General features: G+C 43.1%; 1 protein-coding gene across 3 annotated transcripts; it reads right to left on the bottom strand.

Moving 5' to 3' along the window:
- tasorb (transcription activation suppressor b) lies at window positions 1-21,696 on the bottom strand. 3 transcript variants are annotated; one of them, XM_056274257.1, is made up of 23 exons: window positions 21,297-21,696; window positions 19,398-19,543; window positions 19,003-19,095; window positions 18,805-18,877; window positions 18,180-18,271; window positions 17,915-18,049; window positions 15,376-15,500; window positions 15,224-15,255; window positions 11,529-11,637; window positions 10,649-10,752; window positions 8,466-8,575; window positions 7,878-7,950; window positions 7,692-7,766; window positions 6,772-7,596; window positions 5,550-5,860; window positions 5,324-5,426; window positions 4,282-5,138; window positions 3,575-3,697; window positions 3,083-3,242; window positions 2,882-2,990; window positions 2,549-2,727; window positions 2,100-2,234; window positions 1-1,834 (listed from the first exon to the last, which is right to left on the bottom strand). In XM_056274257.1, exons 1-23 carry the CDS (start codon window positions 21,607-21,609, stop codon window positions 504-506), a joined length of 5,613 nt encoding a protein of 1,870 aa, XP_056130232.1. In that variant the 5' UTR covers window positions 21,610-21,696; the 3' UTR covers window positions 1-503. The 3 variants fall into 3 exon arrangements, with proteins under 3 accessions (XP_056130232.1, XP_056130234.1, XP_056130233.1); XM_056274259.1 differs by having other exon boundaries at window positions 1-1,831; XM_056274258.1 differs by having other exon boundaries at window positions 21,300-21,696.
- Window positions 21,697-25,245: the final 3,549 nt, after the last annotated feature.

The following is a 25,245-nucleotide window of genomic DNA, read 5'->3' as shown; positions in this document are numbered from 1 at the left end:
TGTGGTTTATATTTTTAATGAACTGCTTGACACTGTCAAACCCTTGACACAAACAAGATTTGAAACATTTTATTTCCATAGATTTTTAACAACCAAGGATGTAAAAAAAGAAAACCAACAGTAAGTGTCATTCACTTTTTTTTTCTTTAAAAAAATATCAGACTCCCCCCCTCCCCCTGTTCACAAACCGTTTCAAAATTGAGACAAACAGAAATTACATGACAAATCGGAGAAGCTGAAGGCCATTACATTTCTTGGCAAATATAAATATAGTGGTTTGGACAGGGTCTGAAACAGCTTACATCGAAAGAGTGTACATACAGTATACACGACAGTATGACACTCGGCACTGCCTGTATCAGTTATTAATGTAGAAAAACCAGGATTCTAATTCTGTGTTTTAAACCATTGTGTCTATGACAAGTTAATATATACATTCAGCCAGCTCTAAGTCTCTGGAGTATGCTGCTTACGATCCCCCATTGATCACAATGATTGTCTGTTCAGGGGGAGTAACTCTGTGAGTATGTGTAGTATTCCTGTCCCCTACCCCTGCCCAAAGGATAGCCCCAAGAACAGGGACCACCTCCAGGTCCCTCCCTTCGTTCGTGTCCACGCCCTGGCCTTGGCCAGGGGCCTCCTGGTGGGACTCCTCTCCCCCGGTAGCCCCCTAGTGAACCAGGGCCCATAGAACCCCGCATAGCCCCATGATCCATATGTCCAGAAATGGCACCCATATTGCCATAACCCCCACCACTCAAAGGATGCCCAGGCATCTTAGGTCTGACTATTGAGCCCCCCCTTGTGGCTGCTGTGGGAATACCAACACAAGCTCCAAGGCTGTCTACACAGTTCACTGGAGTCCTGCCCCCCTGACTAACAGGGGTAATGTTGCCAGGGGTTTCATTCCACTCTCCACCCTGTATGAGCCCACTGTGGGCCACTGAGCCAGGCGTGACCACAATCTGGCTGCTGCCAGTCTCACAACTACTGTTCCCTGCTGTCCCCCATGCAATCTCCATAGGTCCACCAAGTGTCCTGTCTCCTTGTTGAGTGGAGGTCCCACTGGCGCTTTTCGGTACGCCGCTTATGTAACTGGGTTTGGCAGCATCGCTCTGGGTGAAGCCCTGACCTGCGGAAGCCATAGAGACCCCTTTATTGTCTGTGAAAGGGAGAGTGTTGGAGAGGGGAGAGCCCTCCACGGCGGCATTGGGCAGTGTGCAGTTACTGCCTGCCAGGAAAGCTCCTACAGCCCCAGCTCCTCCAGTGTCAGAGCCATACGTGTGACCCAGCATCATGAGGTGAGGCGGAGGAGGAGGTTTGACCTCTAGGGGGAGGGAGGCTAGGTTGGCTAGAGGTCCTGCTGTGGTTAGGAGAGGTGGGCCTGGGACTGTGGTAGAGGCTGTGGATGGAGGCTGCTCTTGTGTGGTGCTGCTGCAGGGTGACGCCGGATAGGCTGGGGAGGCCGTGTAGCCAGAGGAGCAGGTGAAGGATGGCCACGAGGCAGGACACAGGAAGCTCTGGTGGGGATTGACAGTGAAACCTCCAGGTGACATGCTGCCCACTTCGGAGGAGCCTGGCTGGTTGGTGGTTTTAAAGTGAGAGATGGCAGACTTGAGAGCAGCATAATCTGGCAATTTTGGTGTGCTCTCGGGGGTTGCCTGCTGGTCTGGGAGTGGGGGACGGAACGCCTCATTTTCAGGTGGGGGAGGCTGGGGAGGGTTTTCCTCTGCAGCCCCCTGTTCCTGCTCAGAGGACTCCGATATGGCTGGGGGCTCCCCATCATCAGAGTCTAATGACATATCCTCCTCCTCCACACACTCATCATTCACTACTGGGAAAGCAGGAGAGAAGGCAGTGAGAAAATAGTATACAGGAGTGGAGGTAGCAAGAACAAATCAATTGTCATACATGCATTCAAGGAACCCAAGGCCGAAAAAAAAAATTCTGCCGGATATTGGAGTCAATTTTGCTTGGTAAAATATCAAGTTAATTGTGTGTGACCGAAGCCCAATTGTCAATAATAATGCCATTTTGCTACAACATGGTTACAAGTGTATTCAATTTGTTGAGCTGAAGTGATTGTTGACATTACCCACCAGTAGACGGTGGAGTTGGCAGTTCGTTCTGATTAATGGAGCCAATCAGGCTGTGGAATCCGCTCAGGATGTCATCAATGCTTGCTATCACTATACCATTTCTGGAGTACTGCAGAAACATCTCAAATGGCCTCTCTGCAAGAACAAACACCAAACGGCTGAATCCACATATTTGTAACATGACAAGAAAAGTGCAGCACTATCCCTTACAATGTAAAACTTAAATGATTTCATGACATTCACTCCCAATGCAATAAGGAAAAAAAGGCATCCTTAATAAAGATTTAAGACTAAGCAACCCATAAATTTGTTTTATGATCTTTATGGTGTCCATAGCTAGTCTGTGCAAAAACTGGCATTTTCAAGAAGTTTTTGCCAGGTACAAACCTAAAAAAAATAATTAAAGAATAAAACAGCTAGTAAAGAGCTGATGGCAGTGATGAGACTACCTGTGAGGAAGATGAGATGCCTCTGCTGGGTGTGCTGAGACTGGAGCTTTATCAGGCAGTCTAGGTCTGGAGCCTGACGTGACTGGGTGTCACACTCATGATAAGGCAAGAACTCCACCAGGTGCTTCTTCTGATAAGTTGTCAGTAGGTTCAGAAGCCCCATGGCATTGGCGTTCAACCTAAAGGGGTAGGGTAGAAATTAATTACAGGCACAGGACCACCACTCATTACTGGCTCTAGTTAGTGTGGTGCAATGATTCATAAATCCCCACTGGGATGACATTCTCATTGCTTTGGGCCTGTGACTATACTTTTTGAGTCGACCATACTCACCTTCCCAGCTCTTTGAGCTTCTTCTGGGATTTGCAGTGCACTTTCCACTGCCAGGGGTGCTCTGGGGTGCTCTGCTCCTCCAAGAACTTCAGTAGTCCCTGCAACCGATCTGGGCAAGGTACACAGCAAAAAGTTAGTTGGAATTCATGCCCCATTTACACTTCTATGGCCTCCTGATCCTAGAAAGACGAGTAAGCTTACCTTGAGTGATAAGGTCAGGGTTGAGGACAAACTCGTCAGAAACAATGAAGCCTCCTGATACAAACAGCTCATTGTAGGTGTGATTCTTAACATCATCCAGCGAGTCTACCCCAGCAAAGCTCACTGAAGCCAGCTTCTTCAGTGACACCAGCGCTGGAATCTGCAGGGGGCAAAACAAGCAATTTTTACAACCTTGGTAATGGTATAATTGATTCATTATCATGAAAGAAATTTCATATATTTCCATGGAATAACTACATTGACAAATCATTTCACTGTCTCAAGGTTTAAAAAAAGTCAAGAATTTAACTCAGTGGCTGGATAAACCACAATATGTTGCAGCAGGTGGAAAAGTTAACTTTCTATCATTTCTGTAGTATTTTTGGCACCTGCGATGTATTCTGTCTTGTATAGCTGGTGATGAGTGATTTAAACTGCAGACAAGAGGTGTGACATGGACCCTGCTCAAGAGAATGATGAGAAGTATAGTACCTTGTGGACATGTGCAGCAATGTCCTCATTCTGGATGATGATGAGCAGTTTATCTAAACTGCTGCTGTTTTCCAAGAAGGTCTGCGGATTGCATTCGCTGTTGCCTAAACTTATCAGGTACTCCTTGGTGAAAGATAAGAGGCAAAGTTGTTAAAGACAGATGGAGTTCTCTCTCACACGAGCAAGCACACACACATACGCAAACACAAGTGGAGCTCTGACATGAGCTACACATTGACGATGAGAGGGTAGTTTTTCACATTCCTACTGTAGGCTTGTATTTTTTGTTGTAATATCTCTATGCAACTTACAATCCCTGGCAGCTTTGGAGTGTTCCCTAGCTGCAATAAAACAGGAAGCGCAGGAGCTGTCTCACAGCACTTTGCTCAAAGTTCTGTTGTTTAACTTGACACAAAAAATATTGTTGACTTTCCACATGTTTGCTAATAGAGGGAGGGCCATTCATCTTTCAGCTAATTCATATCACTCAACAGCTGAAGATTATTTCTACACAACCAATATCATAAAATGAGCATAATGGCTGTACAATTCAATAAAAAGCTACAGTAAAATAATTAAATTGACTGACATTTGAGACAAATATTGTCAATACTATTTAACTTTTGAAACTTCCAACATTTTTGAAGAACTGCAAGATAATCAACTTTGCTGTTATCCGACTCTTCGGACCTGCTTTAGCATCTTACCTTAATCTGCTTACAGACGGTGCTTTCGTCCCCCTCGTCTCCAGAATATATGTAGAACTTTACAGTGTTCTTAGTGACGTCCTTAAAGATCTCCACTAGGCTGCTGAACACCTCAGGCTTCAGCTGTCCAATCAGACTGTTAGCTAGCAAGCTGGAACCAGGAGCAGGTCCTGGATTTGAGCTGGCGTTCTGGGTGGCATTCAACTCTGGGGAGTCTGAGGTAACTTGAGATGGAGAATACATCTCACCACCCAGTTCTGATGAAGCAGCCTCAGCTTTTGTGGTAGCGGAGGCCTTCTCTTTCTCTTTCACTGTGCCCAATTTTGCACCATGAGAAGCAGCGGCATTCTTGGACTGAGATGGTTCTGCTTTGGTTTGGGGGGTTGATTTGACCACAGGTGAAGGTGTAAGATTTGACACCGCAGCTTGGGGAGGTGGGGAAGTGATATTGGGGGCAGGAGGAAGAGGAGGGGGGACTGGGATCAGCTTGTCCATCTTCTCACACAGTGCTTTGACATGCCCCTGGATGGGGACAGAGGTGACAAAGGGAATAACAAAATCTGAGAAGGAACTGTTGGGGAGCCAGGATTGGTGCCACGGGAGCCGTGGAGGCAGCAGGGAGTTGTAGTAGATGTGCTGACTCCGCATAATGTTCTTGATGTCGGAGGTGAGGCTGTGAATCTCCTGGTTGAGGATAGTGTCCAGACTGATGGAGGGCCTGTTGGGTGGGTCCTCTACCGTGACTAAACTGGGTGGCGGTGCTGTCTTCTTCACCTCCACCACTGGAGGAGTCTTCACTTCTGAGTGGCTGTCTGCCACGGGGACAGCCACAGGTTCTGGGACCGACTGGATATTATCTGACGGAGAGCAGAGACTGGCTGTTAAAGAAGCTCTAGTGCTTGTTCTATCAGATTCCTGTAGACTTTTAACAAAGCATCAAAACCAATTTTATGTTTAATTCATTACAGTGATGCGTGATGCACAGATCTAAATGAAATATCTAGCAAGTAAAGAGGTCTCTACGCTTGTTATGTTGTGGTACCTTCATGGGTTGGGATACCACAGGTTGGATTGTCTGAGGTGTGAGGTTGCTCTGCTGGAGAACCTGGGCTGAACGGACTACCTGGGCTACAGTCCATGTCCTCCTAAAAAAAGAATGCATTATTAAGTCATAATCAGCACCAACAACACACCCATCACATAGTGTTGAGTATTTGGAATTTTTTTTACACGGGCATCAATTATTTTGTACTTGAGGAACACCTTACCTCTGTATAGTTTGTCTGTGAGGCTGGCTCTTCCTGTTTCCTGAGGTCCGGGTCAGGGATGCTTGGCTCCCTCCTTCCTGAACCTGCAGAGGACTCCCCGCGGTTGGGCTGGTCATTACCGGAACTTTGGGTCATGGCCTTATTGAGGGTGGCTAGCAGGATTTTAAGAAGGCGCTGAGTCTCGCTGACAGAAGAGCTATGGGCGCTGCCCCGGGCTCTCAGGTCAGTATCATAGATACCCATGCTCTCCATCACTGCTGTCAGATTGTAGTTCTGGCCCCCCTCATCTGAGCCTTCATCTGCCTGGGATCCTAGCATGACAAACATTCAGTTACCAAGATATGTGAATTTGGGCCCTTGCAATAATCAAAACAATCTGATATACCCTTACATTTTTTTCTACTCTTCTGTGCAAACACAATGTGCTACATACAAGGAAAGTGTCTGTTCAAGGGCACATTCTCAATATTTTAATAGTTTGAGGAGTCTTATGAGCAATATTTGCCTGTTTAAACTGGCATCTTGTCAAAAAAGACACTCAAAAACAATTTTTATGGTAAGATAAATGATATCCATAAAGACAATTTCTATAAAGTGCAGATGCTTTCCTCGTCCAAATCAATAAACTAACTGTTAGTATAGCATCCAACCAGAGCAGGGGATAATACTGCATCTTTAGTTAGAATGTACCCATCGTAGACTTACTTTGAAGATACAGGTTCTGTCACCGAACCTCACTTCTGGCCACTTACTTTTAAAATTTTTAATTCTAATTTTTAATACTAATTAACAGCTAGAATTAAAAAATTACAATTTTTAATTCTAGCCGTGGTCAGCCCAATCCACCCTTTCCCTAAACAGGGCTCGTTTTTCCTCTCCCATCCTTACTACGTCTGTGTTTCTGTCACCATCTTCATCTTGGGCACCCTTGTTTTCATGTGTTGTTGGGGCATTTATTTTGAATTGCTATGTAATCTTTTGCTATAAATGTTCCATATTAATCATTTATTTTGTCAACATGTAGATGACTTTTGTTCAAGCTGCATGTTTTGCTATGACCGAAAGTGGCGATGTGTCTCATGAGCAACAATTAATGACAATTAGTTAGTCTTTGTTGAGAGGACAAAAAAAATACACAATAGTCTTTCAGGGTCAAAAGAACACGGTTGCTGCACATATATACAATTTAACACCAGAAGGTCAGAAATGATAGCATCCTCACCTCTACTGGGCTCTCCATTACTCAGGGGATCTGTGCGCTGGTGTTTGTTCATGCCTCCTCGGTCATCTTCTAGTTTCCTTTTCAGACTGTGAGGGTCCCAGGCCCCATCCTCACCAGCCTCCCCCCTTTCTTTTCCTGGATCCTTCACTAGGGCTTTCTTATGCAATTGGATCAGCTTCAGCAGCTGTTTCATCTTGTCTTTATCATACTCATTCTGAGACAACCGTAACTTCTGCGGCTGAGGTTCTATCTGGGGCTGGGCGCCGTTTGAATGGGACACGCCTGATCTCCGTCGAGAGTTTTCAGAGGGAGGCTTCTCTTGTGCTGGCCTCTCCTGAGGCGGTCTCTCTTGGGTTTGCCTTTCTGGAGCCCTCTCTGTCCTATCTGAGCCCCTGTCTGACCCACCCCAGTCAGAAACCGGGCTGTATTCAACTGGGGCCGGGGCTGAGGTGGGGAAGGGGTTCTGGTTTCTTTCAACCATGTCCTTTATCTTGTTCATAGACAGGATGTAGGTGGCAGGGTTATGAATATAAGAACGCAGCAGGCTTTCCATATTGGATTTGGGCCTGGGTGGTGGGTGCAATTTTCCCCTGTCATCCAGGTTCTGTTTGTACTCTGGCAGGATGAAGGGCCGAACTGTACCATGGTCCATACGCATAAGGTATTCCTGAGCCTGTCTCTCCACCCCTGAGCTTAGGTCCTTGCCTGGGTTGGGCCTAAGCTTGAGCAGAGCATAATGGAGAGCTGGGACAAAGGGCTCCAGGGAGGACAGGATGGCGGGTTGGGGATCCAGCAATAGCGGTTCCGGCTCATATAGCCTGGACGCTAGAAGGAGAAGGAGAATATGTAGATGTCGCTCTTTAATTTCAAAATAGGTCACAGGCAAAGTGAGAGAACACGCAAAAAAGATAAATACTTACAATACTTGACAACCACCCTTGACTCCTGAAAGATGAACAATGCCTGCAGGTTCTTTTCAAACCGCCCCCGCCGCTCTGGAAAAAACAAACATCACAAACCTTCTCAGTGCCGAACCCTCAGTAACAACAACAAGCAGGTATTCAACTCAGGCAAAAGGAAAGAGTGGGCAATAGAGTTTATTGCACCTTTGGGATTGGCCATTTGAGTTGAAGACAGCAGGAAGAGAAAGCCCTTGTCAAACAAGGGCTTCACCAGCACCTGTGAACAAAGATAGGACATACAGCATTTTAAGAACACCCACTCCACCAACATGCAGAGAACTAAAATCTGTCCCACTTCACAGTCATTGTTTCAAACACTTTGCCAACAGCATTAGAAAAGGTTAGTTAGCCTCAATGTTATTAAGCAAACAATTTACATTACAAGAATACCTTCTTCGGTAATTATCCAAGATACGTCCCTGCCCCTAATATAATTTTAAAAGGAGGAGGGTGGTGAATGACAATCACCCCAAGGGCGCTGGATAAGCCCAAGGGTCATACACAGTTGCCTTTTAATATGAATTCGCACCATTACTTTAATGAAACACAAGTTGGTACGATGGCAAGTGTAAAAAAGTGAAGCTTTTAATCCTAGATTTGACTCTCAACCATTAGGTCTCAACCGATCAGGCAAACAAGTTATATTTACATTAGTATTCTCCCTCCACCTAGTTTCACTGGTGTAAATATTCAGGCAAAACAGTTTCACAGTACAAGAGGATAATTACTCACCATCCTGTCTCTCTCCAGTTTGTGTACCAGCGCTGCAAGACTACCACTGGTTGGCTTGCTTTTCCCATCTACAACATCATAGAGGCTGCAGGACATCCCACACTTCATCACTGGTGACAGGAAAAAGCGAGTTAGAACAAGCCGGTCCTACACCAACAAAGATAATATCAAATAAAAAGCACAATGTTGACAACTTTTGTTGCTAGGCATTTGGGTTAGTGTCATCACAACTTTCCAGTGGCGATTATTGTTACTGTCAGGCAAAAAACCATGCATCTGCAGAGGAGCTGTATTTATAGGGAGTGGGGGGGGGAATCATTATTTCACAATTTTATAACTGAACATTACATTTTCACAGGCTTTGTAAAACACTTCACTTGTCTCGGAACATTGTGGTGTTCACATGCCTTGAAGGAGTACACACAGATTTCGTTTATATAATAATAATAATAACAATGAAAAATTTGTAGACGGGGGTTTTTGTCCGACAGTAGTATCATTCTGCAATGAGTCACCTTCCAACTGACAACCTTGCAACTCTCCTGCATAGATTTATTAGACAAAGTCACATTTCGTGGGCAGAATGATAAATAAAGAGCTACAGATTATACTTAAGAAAACCTAAAATTCTTTGGCACAGTAAAATTAACTTTTTTTTTTGCATGTATGCATTTTCCTTTACACTGAAAACTAAACATTTCAATGATGGTAGATTAGTGGCCAGGTGTTCATAATTAGTGGGGAGCCTGCCCACTAACTGTAGTGGCTGTAGTAGGGGAAACACTGTACACATTTGTCATTTCAGGGCAAGATTTTATTATATGATCATGCCAGGATGCATTTAAGACTAGGGGTGTCGAGGTGGAAAAATTTTACTGCGGTGACTTACCAACTGCGATGAGAAGAACTAACACCATTAGGCCTTTTCTTCCTTTTTGTTATTTATTAAAGAAGCCCTCAGTAAGATTATAGTCTATGATTCATGGGGCTAGTCGCTATTAAACATGTCTTTCCTGAATACGTGGGTTTCTTTCACATATTTAGAAAAAAAAATTTCAAAAATACATTGTAAAGTATGTAGACTTGTATGAGATGGAGATTAACATTGTTTAATAGGCTTAGGAGGAGTTATTTTGTGGCATATAGCATGGGTCTCACAATGATGGCCAAACTTGAACTTGCTGTAGAAGATGCAGAGATTTTCACTCTATTCTGATAGGCTGTATTGAGTTCAGCTACTTTTGTAGCCTGTGTCACAAGTAATATGACCAAAAAAAAAAAAAAAAAACACGATTATGGCAGTAGAATGCCCAAACCTGCGTTTAGCATGCTACCACTAAGGCGTTGCAGTTACTGTTTCAGCCCTATTTGAAACAGATGTAGATAAGAGAATTCTGGACACAGCTCCCAAAAAAACTCATTTTACTCATACTGCCATTATACCTGCAAAAAACTAGATATGGAGATAAGAACTTATCAACACCCTTTAACATACAACTTTGGATGCTGTTGTATCACATAACGATGTACACACAAGCAATGTAAAGAAAATTTAAAGAATGAAGGAGTGGAAAAATAATCTAGAAGCAAAAGATACAGCCATTTCAGACAAAATGGGGATATCCAGCAATGTCATCTCATACGTCATTTACATAGAGATCCTAAATATCATCATAGTAAAAAAAACAAAAACAAAACAAGACTCTGACCTTAGGTTTGCCAAATCATGCTAGAGGATCATCTTGACATCTCATAGAACTGACTTTCACCATTTCAACACAACTGATTAGCTGATGGCAAATTTATCTGACTATGAAGCTTTTATACCAATTGCTGACTTCGAATTTCATGTGCAGTATCAATTTCCTTGTCTATAACTAAGGCGACTTTTACTTTAAGACTGTACCGGGGTTGCCCACTAATGCTGTTTAGGACTTGCCATTACCCAAAACCAAAGGATGATGGTGGGCTGATTGGATGACACTAGTAGAGCACACAGAAATCAAGAGCCTCTATTTCTCCCCCTGCTTTTTAAGTTTTTGCCTCTCTTCTATTTAGATCCGATTTGTTCTCAATAGAGGGTATATGTGTTGCTGTTGAACAGGATGCTGAACAAACCATCTGTAGGCATTTGGCTTAGACTCAAGCCAGTGTGAGGTGCAAATGTTGAGATCTTTACTGACCTTCCCGTGAGATGCTGTAAGTGTCCCAAGAGAAGAGCACGGAAGGAATCTTCCTCTTCACTTGCTCTAGTTGCATGCCCTGATTCACCTCTAGCTTCTCAGGCCTAGGGGAACACATGTGGACAGAACAATCAGATAACACAATTACACAGAAACACCATCTTCATTAAAACATGAGTAGAGTTTGAATTAAAGGGCTTTTGCACAGAACATCCAAACTCAACCTCTGTATCCCTCAAACCCAATATTTGCCATGGCTCGCACCATAGATGAATGAGTGCATTGCACTTAGCAAAATGGAGGTGCAAGTACAATGCCAAGTTTGGCAGACTTGCTCCCCAAGCTCAACCTTGCTCAGCTTTTGCGCTGAGCTTTGTGACGTCACCACCTTACATTCAATAGAAACGAGGAAAAGTGACATCAAGAAACAGCGGGGGAAAATAGACAGCTGATCTTGGCAATTAATCTCCAAATCTCCCACAATCTGTCAAAACTCTACAGACTGGGAGGAAAACAACTACATGGAAGAATATTTTCAAATAAACTGAAATACCAGGTATATTGAAAAATGCTCATTTGTAAATCATGGCAATGAATGGATATTTACCTCTCCTAAGCTTAGTTACACATGTTAAATTTCATTCAAAATAAAATGCGTTTCAGTGGTCTAACATGAAAACATCCTCTGCAGTGATCGATTCTAAAACAAAACACAATTGGAATCCCTTTTCTATTTTTAGAGACAAGATGCCTGCAGCAGCAAATTCAGCAAGCTAGAAATCATTGGTCAAATGATCTTTAATCTAATAACGAAGAAATCTCATCAACTTTGGAGAGGCGTTTCCAGAGATAATGTAGGTGGGATTGAATGGTTACTCACAGTTTGAAAGGCAGGTAGGGACGCGTGGTGGACCGTAAACAGACCTGGAACAGCTCCTCGCCTTTGTTCACTAGTGGACCACTCCACACAGTGTAGCAGCTCTTCCCAGCTTGGCAGATGACAACAGCACAGTTCAACGACCAGACATCATATAACCGGATATAGTCCGTAACAGTTGTAACATTCTAATACGCGGTTCATGGTGGAAGGAACAGTGGCATTTTTACACAAGCTAACCATCAAAAATGCAGTGCTGAATGTTTTTGTTTAGATATCTAACTGTTTCTCAATTACAACACCCAAATATCAGTGTTTCCCACAAATAGACTTTACTTGGGCAGGCCGCCCAGTTACATTAACAGCGTTCAAAGTATATTTGGTGACCTATTTTAGCATTAAAAAATTTTTTTTTTTTATCCGTCCGAGAGAATGACGCCATCCGCGATTGTTCTGTTATCACAAAATGGTCTACTGACAATCTCAAAAGAGACATTTTTTGATATTAAGTTAGAAGACATGGTGGATAGTTTACAAGCACAGACCTGGTAAAGCAACTCCTTTTCTCCTTGTTGTGTAACTGCTCTCTGACTTTGGTAGTAGATTCAAATCCTATGAAGGAAAGCGGCAACTATGCTGTGTTGGTAGCTTCAAGACTCAAGTTTCTTTAGGCATGCTCAATAATCCAGGTAAGGAAAACACAAAGTTGAATCAGTTCATCTGAACACATTATTGAGAGAAAGGTTTCATCACTCATCTAAGTGACCTCTTCAGTCTCAACTGACTGCAGGTATCCCCACCCTTATAAACAATACAGTGGCATAACAACCGAAAACAAGCGGTTTCATATGCAAATGCCGTGGCCATTAACTAGAGTTACCAGCGGACGGGGAATAGTTGCAATCACAGCATTGTAAGATGTCTACTCTTAGGCGCCGCGCTCAGTTCAGGGATCATCGTTCCCTCTTCACATAGATGGCCTTTGACTCCCCGTTTGAACCAGCATTCCTCCCCATCAAGGATATGCACATCCTCATCCTTCAGAGTGGCCTGTAGATGGGTGTAGACTGCGGATTCCTGGCCTGACGTGTTAGCTCTCCTGTGTTGTGCCATTCTCTTGGCCAGTGCGTGTCTGTTTGGTTTCCCCGATGTGCAAGTCACAGCAATCCTCCTGGGACTTAACAGCGTACACTATATTGCTCTGGTTGTGCCAGGGGACCCAATCCTTGGTGTGGACCAATTTCTGGAGCAGCTTGTTTGGGGGTTTGAAAGCAACTGAGAAGCGGTGTTTGGAAAATACGTGTCTGAACTGTTCCGAAACTCCCACCACATACAGAATCAGAATCACCACTGGTTTACGCTTAGGCAGCTGTTGTCCTCCTCTCTTCGATCAGCTGGTGCACTATCTGGCCGTCTTCTTAGTTTTGACAAATGCCCAGTTAGGATAGCCACACTTAATCAGGGCCTGTTTAATGTGGGATTTCTCCCCTTCCCCGGCCGCTGTGTCAGTGGGGACGTTGTCAGCTCGGTGGTACAGCGTCTTGATGACTCCTAGTTTGTGCTCCAGTGAATGATGAGAGTCAAACCTTAAGTACTGATCAGTATGTGTTGGATGTACCACATCACAGAACATATTAACTCTGCAGCACGGTGGCACAGTGGTTAGCGCGGTCACCTCACAGCAAGAAGGTCCTGGGTTCGAGCCCTGGGTTAGTTCAACCTTGGGGGTGGGCAGTGGGCAGCCGCAGTAGGCAGCCACAGTAGGCCGCTGCAGTGGGCAGCCGCCGTGCAGCGCCCGGGAACCAACTCCAGCTCATCTTGCCACGCCTTGGTCAAGGGCACAGACTGGAGTATTAACCCTGACATGCATGTCTTTCTGATAGTGGGGGAAACCAGAGCACCTGGAGAAAACCCACTGCAGACATGGGGAGAACATGCAAACTCCACACAGAGGATGACCTGGGATGATCCCCAAGGTTGGGCAACCTCGAGGTTTGAACCCTGGACCTTCTTGCTGTGAGGCAACAGTGCTAACCACTGGGCCACAGTGTCAGTTACGCCTATTTGCATATGGAAATGATTGTAGATTTCGGTTGTTATGCAACTGTATTGTTTATAAGGGTGGGGATACCTGCAGTCAGTTTAGACTGAAGAGGTCACTTAGACGAGTGATGAAACGTTTCTCTCAGTAAACGTTGTGTCCAGATGAACTGATCCAACTTTCTTTGACGCCAGGGAGGATGTGAAAAATGACAGATTAGCTTTCTTAGACTGTGAAATTTCAATTCGTGATGGGGGACATTTGACTGATGTTTATCATAAACCAATACAGGTTTGATGCTCATCATGTCAGTTGAGACTGAAGCGGTCACTTCGATAAGTGATGAAACATTTCTCTCAAAACATTATGTCCAGATGAACTCATTCAACTTTCTATGATACAAGACTCAAGTGTATTCAGCACATGTAAGGGACTGCCCATCAAAAAAGATTTGGTGGACAGAGGCCATAACTTGACCATTGCTCAACCTAAGTTCCCCTTGGGGATGAATAATGTATTCTGACTGCACAACATGCAGCACAGTTGTCCTAGCTAAATGTAAGAAAGATTATAATTTGTATTCTTTTTGGGCTATGGCAGTTAGAAAGACACAGACTAACTTTAGCTAAGGTTAGACAACTAATTTTTCATGTATTTACTCAGCAGGGCAAGTGAATTTTCTTTCTTTCAGCACTAAATATATTTTGCATCCAATTTCTGTATAGTTAGTTTAAAGTCAGATTGTTTTTCATCTGTTTTTCATATCAAAACTAACCTGCGAAGGGGTGAAGGGAGGGGACCTGACTCCATGTCTGCGAATATCGCTAAATGGACCAGCACCAGAAGCGGTCCCATATGCACAAGTGTTGGAGCTCTTCTTTGAAAAACCTAAAAAGTTTACGTGCTCTGACCAACAGTGCCATCTTTGTACATGCTAAAGTGTTTTATTCTTCTTCTTTTTTTTTAAAAATTTGTCTTACTCTTCCCATGTGGGCAGATGGGAGGGAAATTTTGGGGAGTTGGATCTGTATAATACATTATATCAAATTAATAGAAATTTTCAATAAATTAAAATATTGTGTTAAAGGTCACACGTATTTGTTGTTTGTCACATGTAGTAGACCGTTTTTGTGCCTGTAGGCAATGCCAGCCTTTTCCATGAGCCACCACCACAAGTATATTTCAAACCTGTGGGAAACACTGAATATATTTTTCTGAAACTGACTCTCGTGCGGAAAACAAAAGGGTTACACTTTACAACAATGGTACATTAATTAACATGAGTTAATGCAGTAATAAACATTAACTTACAGTTAATTAACAGTTAACTAACCCTATTAACATTAGTTAATACAGTGATAAGCATTAACTAACCCTATACAATTAACATTAAGTAACTTAACAAATTTATCTTAACACCATTAGTAAATGATTACTAGACACAAGTTAACTGTTAAATAACTTATTTAGAATTGATTAATGGTTAATTACTATACCCTTATTGTAAATTGTAACCAACAAAAGTTATGCCAAAAAGACAAACATGACCATAGTAGTCTTAGCTGTAGCTATCGAGTTAAAACTTGCTTGTATTTTGAGGAAAAAAATTTATACAGAAACATGGCTGGGTCATTTAGTGAAGAAGAAAATGATCTACCTCTGCTTCCTTCAAGGGAAACTGTGTTGAACCTGTTCATGTGAGGAAGAAAAAGATAAAACAAGTGAAACAGTAAATATAAACCAGAGGTACTTTGCACACCTCAAACTCAAAATATACTGGCCTTCAGCCCGCTCTGTGACAGAACATACCTGTGTGCAGACATAGGAGCCGATGCAGCTTCCTTGCCTTTGTAGTGAAAGGAAACCACAGCATACGGACACACATGCCTTGGCCGTGCTTTGATCTCATCAAACGCAAACTCAAAAAAGTATTGCTGAAAGACAGAGACAAAGACGATAAAAAACAGAAACAAAGCTCAACAGATGACAAAACCTGAAAGTCACTTTTGATAGAAACAATTTTACATGAAGAGTTGAAGAAACCTCTAACTCATAGGGGTGTAACGGTACACATAAATCACGGTTCGGTAGGTACCTCGGTTTTGAAGTCACGGTTTGGTACGTTTTTGGGACAGCGCGGTGGGGGGGGGGGGCATAAAATTGGTTCTTTTTTTATTCAACAGTGGTTTACTGAACAACCTATAGCTCTGTCTTAACACTAGAACGACCGGGATTTCACTCCTACCTAAAATGACCATGGGCGGTCAAATTGACGGCCGGTTTTTCAACTCTATATTCTGTCATGATAAATATCCAATTGAGATATTCATGCATTGCATATGTTAGTATGTCTGTTAGGAAACGACTGACACCAAAATTAACATTTTAACAACTGTAGTACTATTTTTAAAATATTACCTGTAAAACAAAACGGAAAAACACATATTGCTAATCCAACAAACGTAACAAGGCCTATATAACGTGAAATGTAAAAAAAGAACTGAAAATAAATATTGAAACAGTCCCAAACAACGACCGGAACTTAAAAACTACTAGAACAACCACGGGCAGTCAAAATGACTACACACGGTTTTTAAACGCTATATTCTTTCAAGATAAATACCCAGTTGAGATATTAATGCATTACATATGTTAGTATGTCTGTTAAGAAACGACTGACACCAAAATTAAAATTTTAACAACTTTAACATGTTTTTCTAACAATTTAAAATGGCCACTGTCCAACGCCTGTAAATACTGCAACGCCTCGGTGGTAGTCATGGTGCGTCGGAAACGGCGTCTGTAACCAGACATGTTAGCAATAATCAAAAATCAAGTTTAGACTATTACTCTGCACCGGAGAATACTAGTTTTTTTTTCTAGGACAGGGCAATGAACTTCGCAAAGGAAATGATGTGACCAACACACGTAAATAGTGACATGACGCACACGTTCATGCGCAAATTACGTGCCGTCATTTTGACCGGTCATGGTCGTTTTAGGTAAATCTTATAACCTTTTTTTTTGTGTGCAATTGATCTAAACCTCATTTTAGTCCGCAGTGGTGTAGTGGTCTAAGCATCAACTTTGTGTCGATGCAGTGCCCACTGGGGACCGGGGTTGGCGCCCCGGTCTCGTCAGATCCGACTATGGCTGGACTCGATGAAGCAGCAATAATTGGCAATACTGTCTTCAGGAGGGGGGGCGGAGTCAGCTTGTGTTCGTCACATGAATGCGTCTCTGTGTGTCGGCAACAGCAGTGGTTCGGCCTGGATTCACCTTGTCACGAAAGTGGCGAGGCATCTCCTTCGAGACTGCTGGCCGGAGAGATGCAGTTGGCGAATGCATGCAGTATGAGGGTGGGAGTTTGAACTAAAATAGGGATCGATTGGCCACTAAATTGGGAGGAAAAGGGGGAAAAAAACGAATTTTAATGCAAATATATGCAATTTTAGGAGCATTCAGGTAGCAGCAGGTCTTTATCTCTCCCCCCCCCCCAAAGTTATTAAACTTTGAAAATCCAAAACGTTCATAATGACCGCCCATGGTTATTCTAGTGTTAAATAAAAAAGTCGTCAAAATCCCCCCAACCTATCAATAAAAAAAAAGTACAATTTACTCAAGTAAATCAAAATAAATATCCTCTCAATATAAAATGAACATACATTAATGTACAACATTTAGAAAATTAACTGTACTTGAATTGTATTGTACTTGTATTCACATTAGCAACTTTCAGCTTCTTATTAGAACTGTGCAAATAAATAAAAAATACAATAAAATTAATATCCATGAAGTGCAATATTTAGAAGATTAATTGTACTTGAGCTGTACTGTATTTGTATTCACATTAGCAGCTTTCAGCTTCACATTAGGACTGTTAAACTTCTCAGCTTTACTGAGATTCATTTTATTTTCATGCCCCCCCCCCCCCCCCCCCAAAGATTAACTTGTCCACATTATTTGCAGAAACGGCAGATCTGCGGGCACTAACCAACCTCTGGTTTACCTGTGTTTGTCATTAACTACGAGGCTGCACAGTGCTAAAATTACCTGCAATCTCTCTGTGGCATGTGCATGTGTGCGCATGCTTAGCCGGTAGCTGAGAGTACAACTTCCAGCCCTTTGCAAAAGTTGCTAGGGAGAAAACTCGGGAGTTTTAAATCAAATTCCGCACACATGCAAGTTCCGCACATGCAGTGGTTAAAACAACGTTGAATTCATTCAGTACATGTGTACTGAAATAAAAGACCCACGCATACCGAACTAAAAGACCCATACTGAATATTTTCAGTACGAATACTTGTACAGTTACACTCCTATCGACTTATTAGGAAGTGGTTTTCACCTGTGTGAGCTCAAAAGCCCTGTATGAAAGCAAAGACGTGACCCTGTTGGCACTTTTGTACACGTGACAGTCAAACTTAGGTGCAGGTTCCATGGCATTTTTAGGCATGTTCTCATGGATGTGCTTTAATCGGCCCTAAGAAGGGAAAGACAAAAACAAAAACATTGGTTGTGTAATGTCTCAAAAGAGATCAACAGCATCAGTATAAAACTTCTGATTGATTCCAACATATGCCCTAAAATACTACCAGAGTGGTGTTTAATACCTTCATAACTTTGAAAACAATCATGTCTCCAAATGAACCTGCTTCAAATGGGTTCATTTGCAGCAAATCAGAGAATTTTGAGAGATAAACACCTGAAGGGATGGAAAAAAAAATTGCATTAAAAATCAAAATCATCACAATATTACTAAAAAAAATGTTTTAAGGAAAGATTGGCGATCACAGTATATATAAGCACTATTTTTGATGCTTAATATTCTGAAATCATAATTCGAGGTAAATCTTAATTTTTTGCTTGTGTGTGATACTGCACCAATCACTTGAAAGTAAAAAGTTATCACCCCAGTATTATCACAAATGCTGGGGCCATTCTCAGCTGTTGCTAAGCCACGTATTAGATTTCATTCATTGTAACTTCATCTGGTTAAAACACTAAGCTGTTTGCCAGAGGATAACAGCTGTGGTATGAGAAAGAACGGTTTAATGAAATTATTAAAAAAAAATAATAATAATAACAGGTAGATCGATAAATGTCCCCCCCAAAGGTCTCCTTCAAAGAATGTAAATGGCTTAAGAAATCAATTATAAGCACAGTAATACAAAAAACACCAAATGCAATATTGGTTGTACAAGCAACATTTTGGAGCGCAGAGCATTAACAACTCACCAACTGCTGGATTTCCCAGTGTAGTAATCCTTGAGTGTCCAACCGAGAGACCCTTTTCACAGATCCACTGAAGCTGGAACCACAGGGGGACATACGGCCCAAGATCAGAATGCATCAAGAAAAAAAAATCCCATCTTAGTTTATGATTTATCAACCATGTCTTTTCGCCTGTATGTGAGGCTTTGCAAACTGGCTAACCTTGGATTTGTCTGGATAAAGGAAACAGTAAGACTCAGCCAGCTCTTGTTCCGTCCGTCCCTCCTGTTTCATCTCTCTCCGCTTCTCTATAAACTGGAACCAAAAAAAGGTAGAAGATGGTAAAGAAAATCTAGTTATATACCTGCAGTCTGTAACCAAAAGCTCACTATTAAATAAAAAGGCTCTGCTAAATAAAACTTAGCATTGCTGATACCTGCTAATTCATAAATTTAGAAATACAATTATTAGAGCTTATTTTAGCATGTGCAATCCCCTGGCTGTATGATCTACAACTGTCATATTGGGATTATAGTTCAGTCTTGTTGTTTTAATACTTTAGCTGCAATGACTGATTGGTATCTAAAATGCAAAGTTCTCGCCATTTAATGGCCTACCTCCTTCTCCAGTAGTTCATTGTGGATGAGCCTGGCCTTGCAATAGGAGAATGTTCCTCGTGAAGACGGGTCCAGGTAAAACGAGGAGAGGACCTTCACAAGATCCTCAAACTCCCGACTGTCAGGTGGCAGGAACTGGTACAAACCTGTACATAGGGTGAGCAATAGATTAGACCATAGCACTCAGTGTGCAAAAAGTAGCATTATCTCACCCAAACTGATTCACATGGCATAACATAGCCTCAATATTTCAGTTACATTCATTGAAAAAAAGAAAAAAAAATCACAGAAACTGTTGAACAATGGTGTATGTTAAGGCTCTCCACAGTGACAGACAAGCAAACTCAGACCTATAGACCCACGATGAACATTACACCTGCATCAGATCAACCGCTTCACTACCAAGCTTTAATTGGTCACAGAACATAATTTTATTCAGAGATATGACAGAAAATTATCAAGTTTAAAATGGCTTTTTTGTACATCAAAAACAGTTCTGTTTACTTTTCAGAAACTGTATGCTCTTTGCTAGATGGTGCATTGGGGACAAGGGTTCTTGATGTGGTTCTAAGAGCTCTTTATGGCATATTATATAGGTTGGTAAAACCTGATGTGCATGTAGTGAGGGAGTCATGTGCTATGGAGAAGTTAAACTTACATATGCCAAACTATACACTTTCTGGAAAGAAAGCAGTGTTGGTTTTATTTACAACTGGAAACTCGTGCACATCAAAGCATGTGTATCATCACTGTGGTCTATGGGGTTACTCTCATGCCAGTCATTATTTACATAGGGTGGATCAATGTAGCCCAAACTGATGTGGAGGGATGAGGCCACCATCAACTACCTGCAGACTACCTGAATAGGATATCATAACTACCAAGCTGTAGGAGACAAAGTAGAAAACTTATTTGATATGAGCTGATAAGCTCAGGTCTGGAGCAAGCTGTGCATTCATAGTCAAATTTATTCCACTGCTTTTAACTCTGCTGTGTAGGATGAGCTATTTATATAAAGCTGGCCAGCCTGGGCTATTAGACCTTTAACACACCAATACGCGAAACTTGCTTAGGGGAAAGTTTACCAAACATGTCCAGCAGGCACGAGCCGAGTCCCAGGCTAGCACTGCTCAACTCTGCATACCTTCACCCAACATTCCAAATCAAAGCCGAACTAACCCACTGCCCATATGTCACCCTGTTTTGGGTGCTCCGGGCCTTCAAAATATTATGCAGCCAGCACAGTGGCACTGTTGAGGATCACATTGGGACATTTAGTCTGGTTACAACTCAGGCCTATTGAACTCAAGTGAATTACTATTGACAAAAACTATACGTTTCAAGTCATGTCTGTCCCTATAAATTGATGTATATTTACCAGATTTAGCAATCAATAAGGGGGCATTGTACTAAAAAAGCCTTTGAGATGGGTGTGGTGAACAACTTCATACGTTTCACTGTCGTCATTGGGGAATAACCAGATTCCGTCAAGTGAGCAGTCAAACTTGCTCATCATTTCCAAATAAATACTCAATTCGACCATAATCCTATAAATAAGAGTCAGAGCCAGGGGGGTTTATGGTTGGCAGACTTCAGGTGTCCCTTTCTGGCGCCTTCTGCAGCGATGCAACCACCTCTTACTCACTGACACCTTGGATACCTGAGACGTACTACTACCCAAGACTGTGAACACGAAAAACTAACGTTACTCGGCTGTTCATAGGTCAGCCATCCCCGCAACAACGCACTTAAAAACTCTCCTCGACCTGCAAATTGCGCTAACATCGCTAAGCTAGCCACAGGCCAGCTAGTTAGCTAACTGAGCTGGCTAGCCACATGCAGCGGCGGAATTATAAAAGACAGGGCAGGCTCTGTTCAAAATAGGACCGAAAAGCGTACCACCTTTCCGTTCTTTAATTTTCCTAGGGATTTGAAAATTTTTTCGTGGCAATTCTTCGGCTGGTCTCTGCCCCGGCAGGGGCGAACTGCTGGAGCTCCGAGCGCCCGTCGGAACGCATCTCCGCCGATCAGGGGCTTCTTGTTCGGGCATTACACTGTCTTCACATCCAGTCTGATCGCCATTTTGGTTGCTTGTGGCCGAGGTGGCGGTTGACGGTGAATTCTTCGTGCAATCGTCCGCCTCCGAGCGGAGAGCTCCTGTCTCGGTACATTCCGTGTCCGTTTTCCCCTCCGTGTCGGGGTTCAGGGCCATTTTTGGAGGGGATCGTGCGCGTATCGCGGGAAATGTAGCTCTTCGGGTACGACGCCGCTTCGCTGACACACTCTCCTCCTCACCCAACCTCCGCCATTGTGAATATGACGTACGCGTTCTCTACCACCACTGCAAAGCGCTGCCGTCACTGTTTACATACAAGGGAATCCGCGCCATCTAGCGGCCAACACGCTGTAGTGTCCGGACCAGAAAGACCTTGCCGGTGTTTTTCTGCGTGTGTAATCATCCAAATTACTACAATTAATTTGCATTTTACCCCGCACACGTTTCCCAACGCATAGCGTGGTGTTCTGGATTTCATGTTGGAACGCCTGTTTTATTCACCTTCCAGTCAGCTACTAGTTTCAATTCATTTTAGTGCGCTATGAAAATCACACTTTCAGACTTGTTGGAGAGGATCCTTAGGTGCCTTTGCATTAATCGACGCGTTTAACAATGCGAACCCGAGACCATTACGTAACTGAAGAACGACGGAGCTACAGGCAGTTCAGTGTTCGCTGTAATGGATTTCGTAATTCAATAAGTTTCTCTGCTCGAAAAGGTGATTTTCATACCTTACTGAAATAATTGGAATCCAACGACAGCCTGGAAGGTAGAAAAACAAATCTAAAACACTGAAATCACAAAAGCACTAAACAATCTAAAACTCTAGAACATTACAAAAAACCATGTAAAATACTTTGGGCAGCTTTAGAAAACGGTCGGGAGTAATGGATAAGTGATTTGTGGTTAAAACACAAAAGTGACAACACGGGAGGGGGGGGGGACGCCGGTATGGTCCTTTTACATGATCCAGGCCTATTAGCAGTGGTGGGCAATTGGGAGGGAGGGCGTGTGTGGAATCTTAATTTGAGAATTTGACAATAAGAACGATTACCGGCATTTGCACGTAAGTTACCAGGTAGCCTACTGAGGTACAGAAAGTTGAATCACTTCATCTGGACACAAAGTGTATTGACAGAAAGGTTTCCTCACTCATCTAGTGCCCTCTTCAGTCTCAACCGACTGCAGGTATCCCCACCATTATAAACAATGCAGTGGCGTAACGACCGAAAACGACCGGTTTCATATGCAAATTGCTGCGACTATTAACTAGAGTTTCAATGGCAATGTGGACTACACACAGAGGATTTGGGAATGAGTGCAATCACAGCATTGTTAAGATGGCGACAGATGTACTCTTAGCCAGTTTCTCCTCTCAATAAACGTTGTGTGTAGATGAAGATTCAACTTTCTTTCTTTGATTTTCTTACCTGGATTATTGAGCATGCATAAAGACACCAGAGTAAAATGTTTTCTGGATCTGTGGGAAGACACGGAACTTCTTCAGTTGCATGGGGTGATAAAGACGCATCTGAAGCTGCTCACCTTCTCTACTGAGACCCCGTTCATAGAGAAGAGGGGTCTATGCGATCTTGACATACAACTCACACCTCTAGACATGAGATATGTCGCATTACATATTCCGTCCAAACAAGGGGACCTGTGTTAGAACCAGTACTTTCACGTGGCCTGATCTACGTGTTATCAACTCATTTACGGTCCACACATGCAACTGACAAATGACCCCGAGTACTCCAATAAGTGAAATAATATCGATGTAATGCGGTATTTTACCACAGGGGGAAGAAGAGAAGCGGTACTTTCCCCGACAACCCAAACAGCATGTGATGAGAAAGGATTATCTAAAGCAGGACTTCTCAAAGTCCGGACATCGGTCCACATCCACACCAGACGGCAGGTCAATCTGGGCCCAGCCTATACCTCGTGTTATGAATACAATACGTCATGTCGTTATGCTAAGTGTAAGGTTTTCTAGTTTGCGTGTATCTGCTGGCGAGTTCACGCATTAACGTTACACCGGAGAATTTACTTTGGGGTGGTGCGAAGCGTTTATTGCACATACAACTCGAGTAACGCTATCTTCCCTTCACCTGGTCCGGTCTCTCCTCTGCTCCCCTTCGTGTGTGTGTGTGTGTGTGTGTGTGGAGGGGGGGGGGCTGAGCTCCGCCCACGTTGAGAGCAGAGGGGAGATACATGCGCGACCATAAATGACACTATCGAGTAACTCACCAGTACGCGAGTTTTGGTTATGGTTCGAGCCAATCAGAGGCAGGACAGGGCGGTTCTTCGAAATTAACATTTGGATCGTTGTTTCTAGTTGGCAATCACACATTTTGTGCCTAGGTTCAACCAACTGATTGCAGGCAAACAATTTCTCCCACTAGGCTTTAATGTTTTTTGACTAACTTGACTGTCTTGAACTTAAACGGACGTTGTTTAGAAGTTAAGTGAGTTGATTAAACGTTATGGTTATCGCCAATCGTTCCGGACCTCTGACCTTGAACAAAAACCAGACGCGGACCTTTGAGGAACAAACTTTGCGAACCATCAGGGGTGGATTTAAAGTCACGCTAATGTAGATAACATTTAAACTAAGCCTAATAATGACACCTATACTGAGACTAGATATTGCAGTAGTTATCCAGAGCCAGAAGAGCCATTCGAAATACTAGGTCCATCAAAACCTTGTATATGGCTGGGCCGTGTAGGGTCAATGTTCGAAATTGTGGCCAATTTGTTACAGGTGGTGGTATCTTTAATGTGAATTCCTGAACATTAAATGTTCATCTGCAATTTTCTGTAGTGGTGCCAGCAATATTTGTCGTTAGTATGTACTGAAGTAGCACGGCATGGTTAAGCTACGTTTGAGTAAAAAAGAAAAAAAAGGTCATGAATGCAGTTAAAAGAACAATACTGTCCACTCATATCTTGGGATGGTTGATTTGAAAGAGAACTAAATTTATCACAGAAAGTTGAATCAGTTCATCTGGACACATTATTGAGAGAAACGTTTCATCACTCATCTAAGGGACCTCTTCAGTCTCAACTGACTGCAGGTATCCCAACCCTTATAAACCCTCCAGTGGCATAACGACCAAAAACAACGATCGGTTTCATATGCAAATTGCTGTGCGAATTACCATTAACCCAAGAGTTACAATGGTAATGTGTACTGTTCACAGAGGATTGGGGAATAGTTGCAATCCGTGACACACACTAGGCAGCGGATTACAGCATGGTAAAATGGTGACAGATGTACCCCACCCCCCCACCCACCCCGGTTCAGAAGTATGTGGCAGGAGTTTTGGAACAGTTTAGATGCATATTTTCCAAACACCGACCACACTTCAGCTGCTTTCAAACCCCAAAACACGCTGTGCCAGAAATTGGCCAACCCCAAGGATCAGTTCCCCTGTAACAACAGAACAATATTGTAGAAAATTCGGGGGCAGACAGGAACCGCCGCAGCGGAGACGTGAACCCGGGTTTCCCTGACCATGGGCAACTACGTTAACCAGTCAACTAAAGGGTCCGACCCGTTAAACAAGGCCTTGCGAGTCTAGTCATCCGTGATTGTTACACTACCCCCCCCCCTTCGGGAAGCACGCGCTTCCGATGGCCTCACGGTCTCACCATCCCACTTCTGACATCAATGTAGCGAATTCGGGGGGGGGGTAGGTGGGAACTGCCGACGCAGCCGGGAGGCCAACCCGCATAGCCTGCATCACGGGCGACTACGTTAACCAGTCGAGTCACCCGTGGTGCAGGAGA

Source organism: Lampris incognitus, chromosome 2 (genome assembly GCF_029633865.1).
Source record: "Lampris incognitus isolate fLamInc1 chromosome 2, fLamInc1.hap2, whole genome shotgun sequence".
NCBI classification, from domain to species: Eukaryota; Metazoa; Chordata; class Actinopteri; order Lampriformes; family Lampridae; genus Lampris; species Lampris incognitus.
The sequence above is the reverse complement of the archived record's forward strand: the minus strand, read 5'-3'. Positions and strand labels throughout refer to the sequence as shown.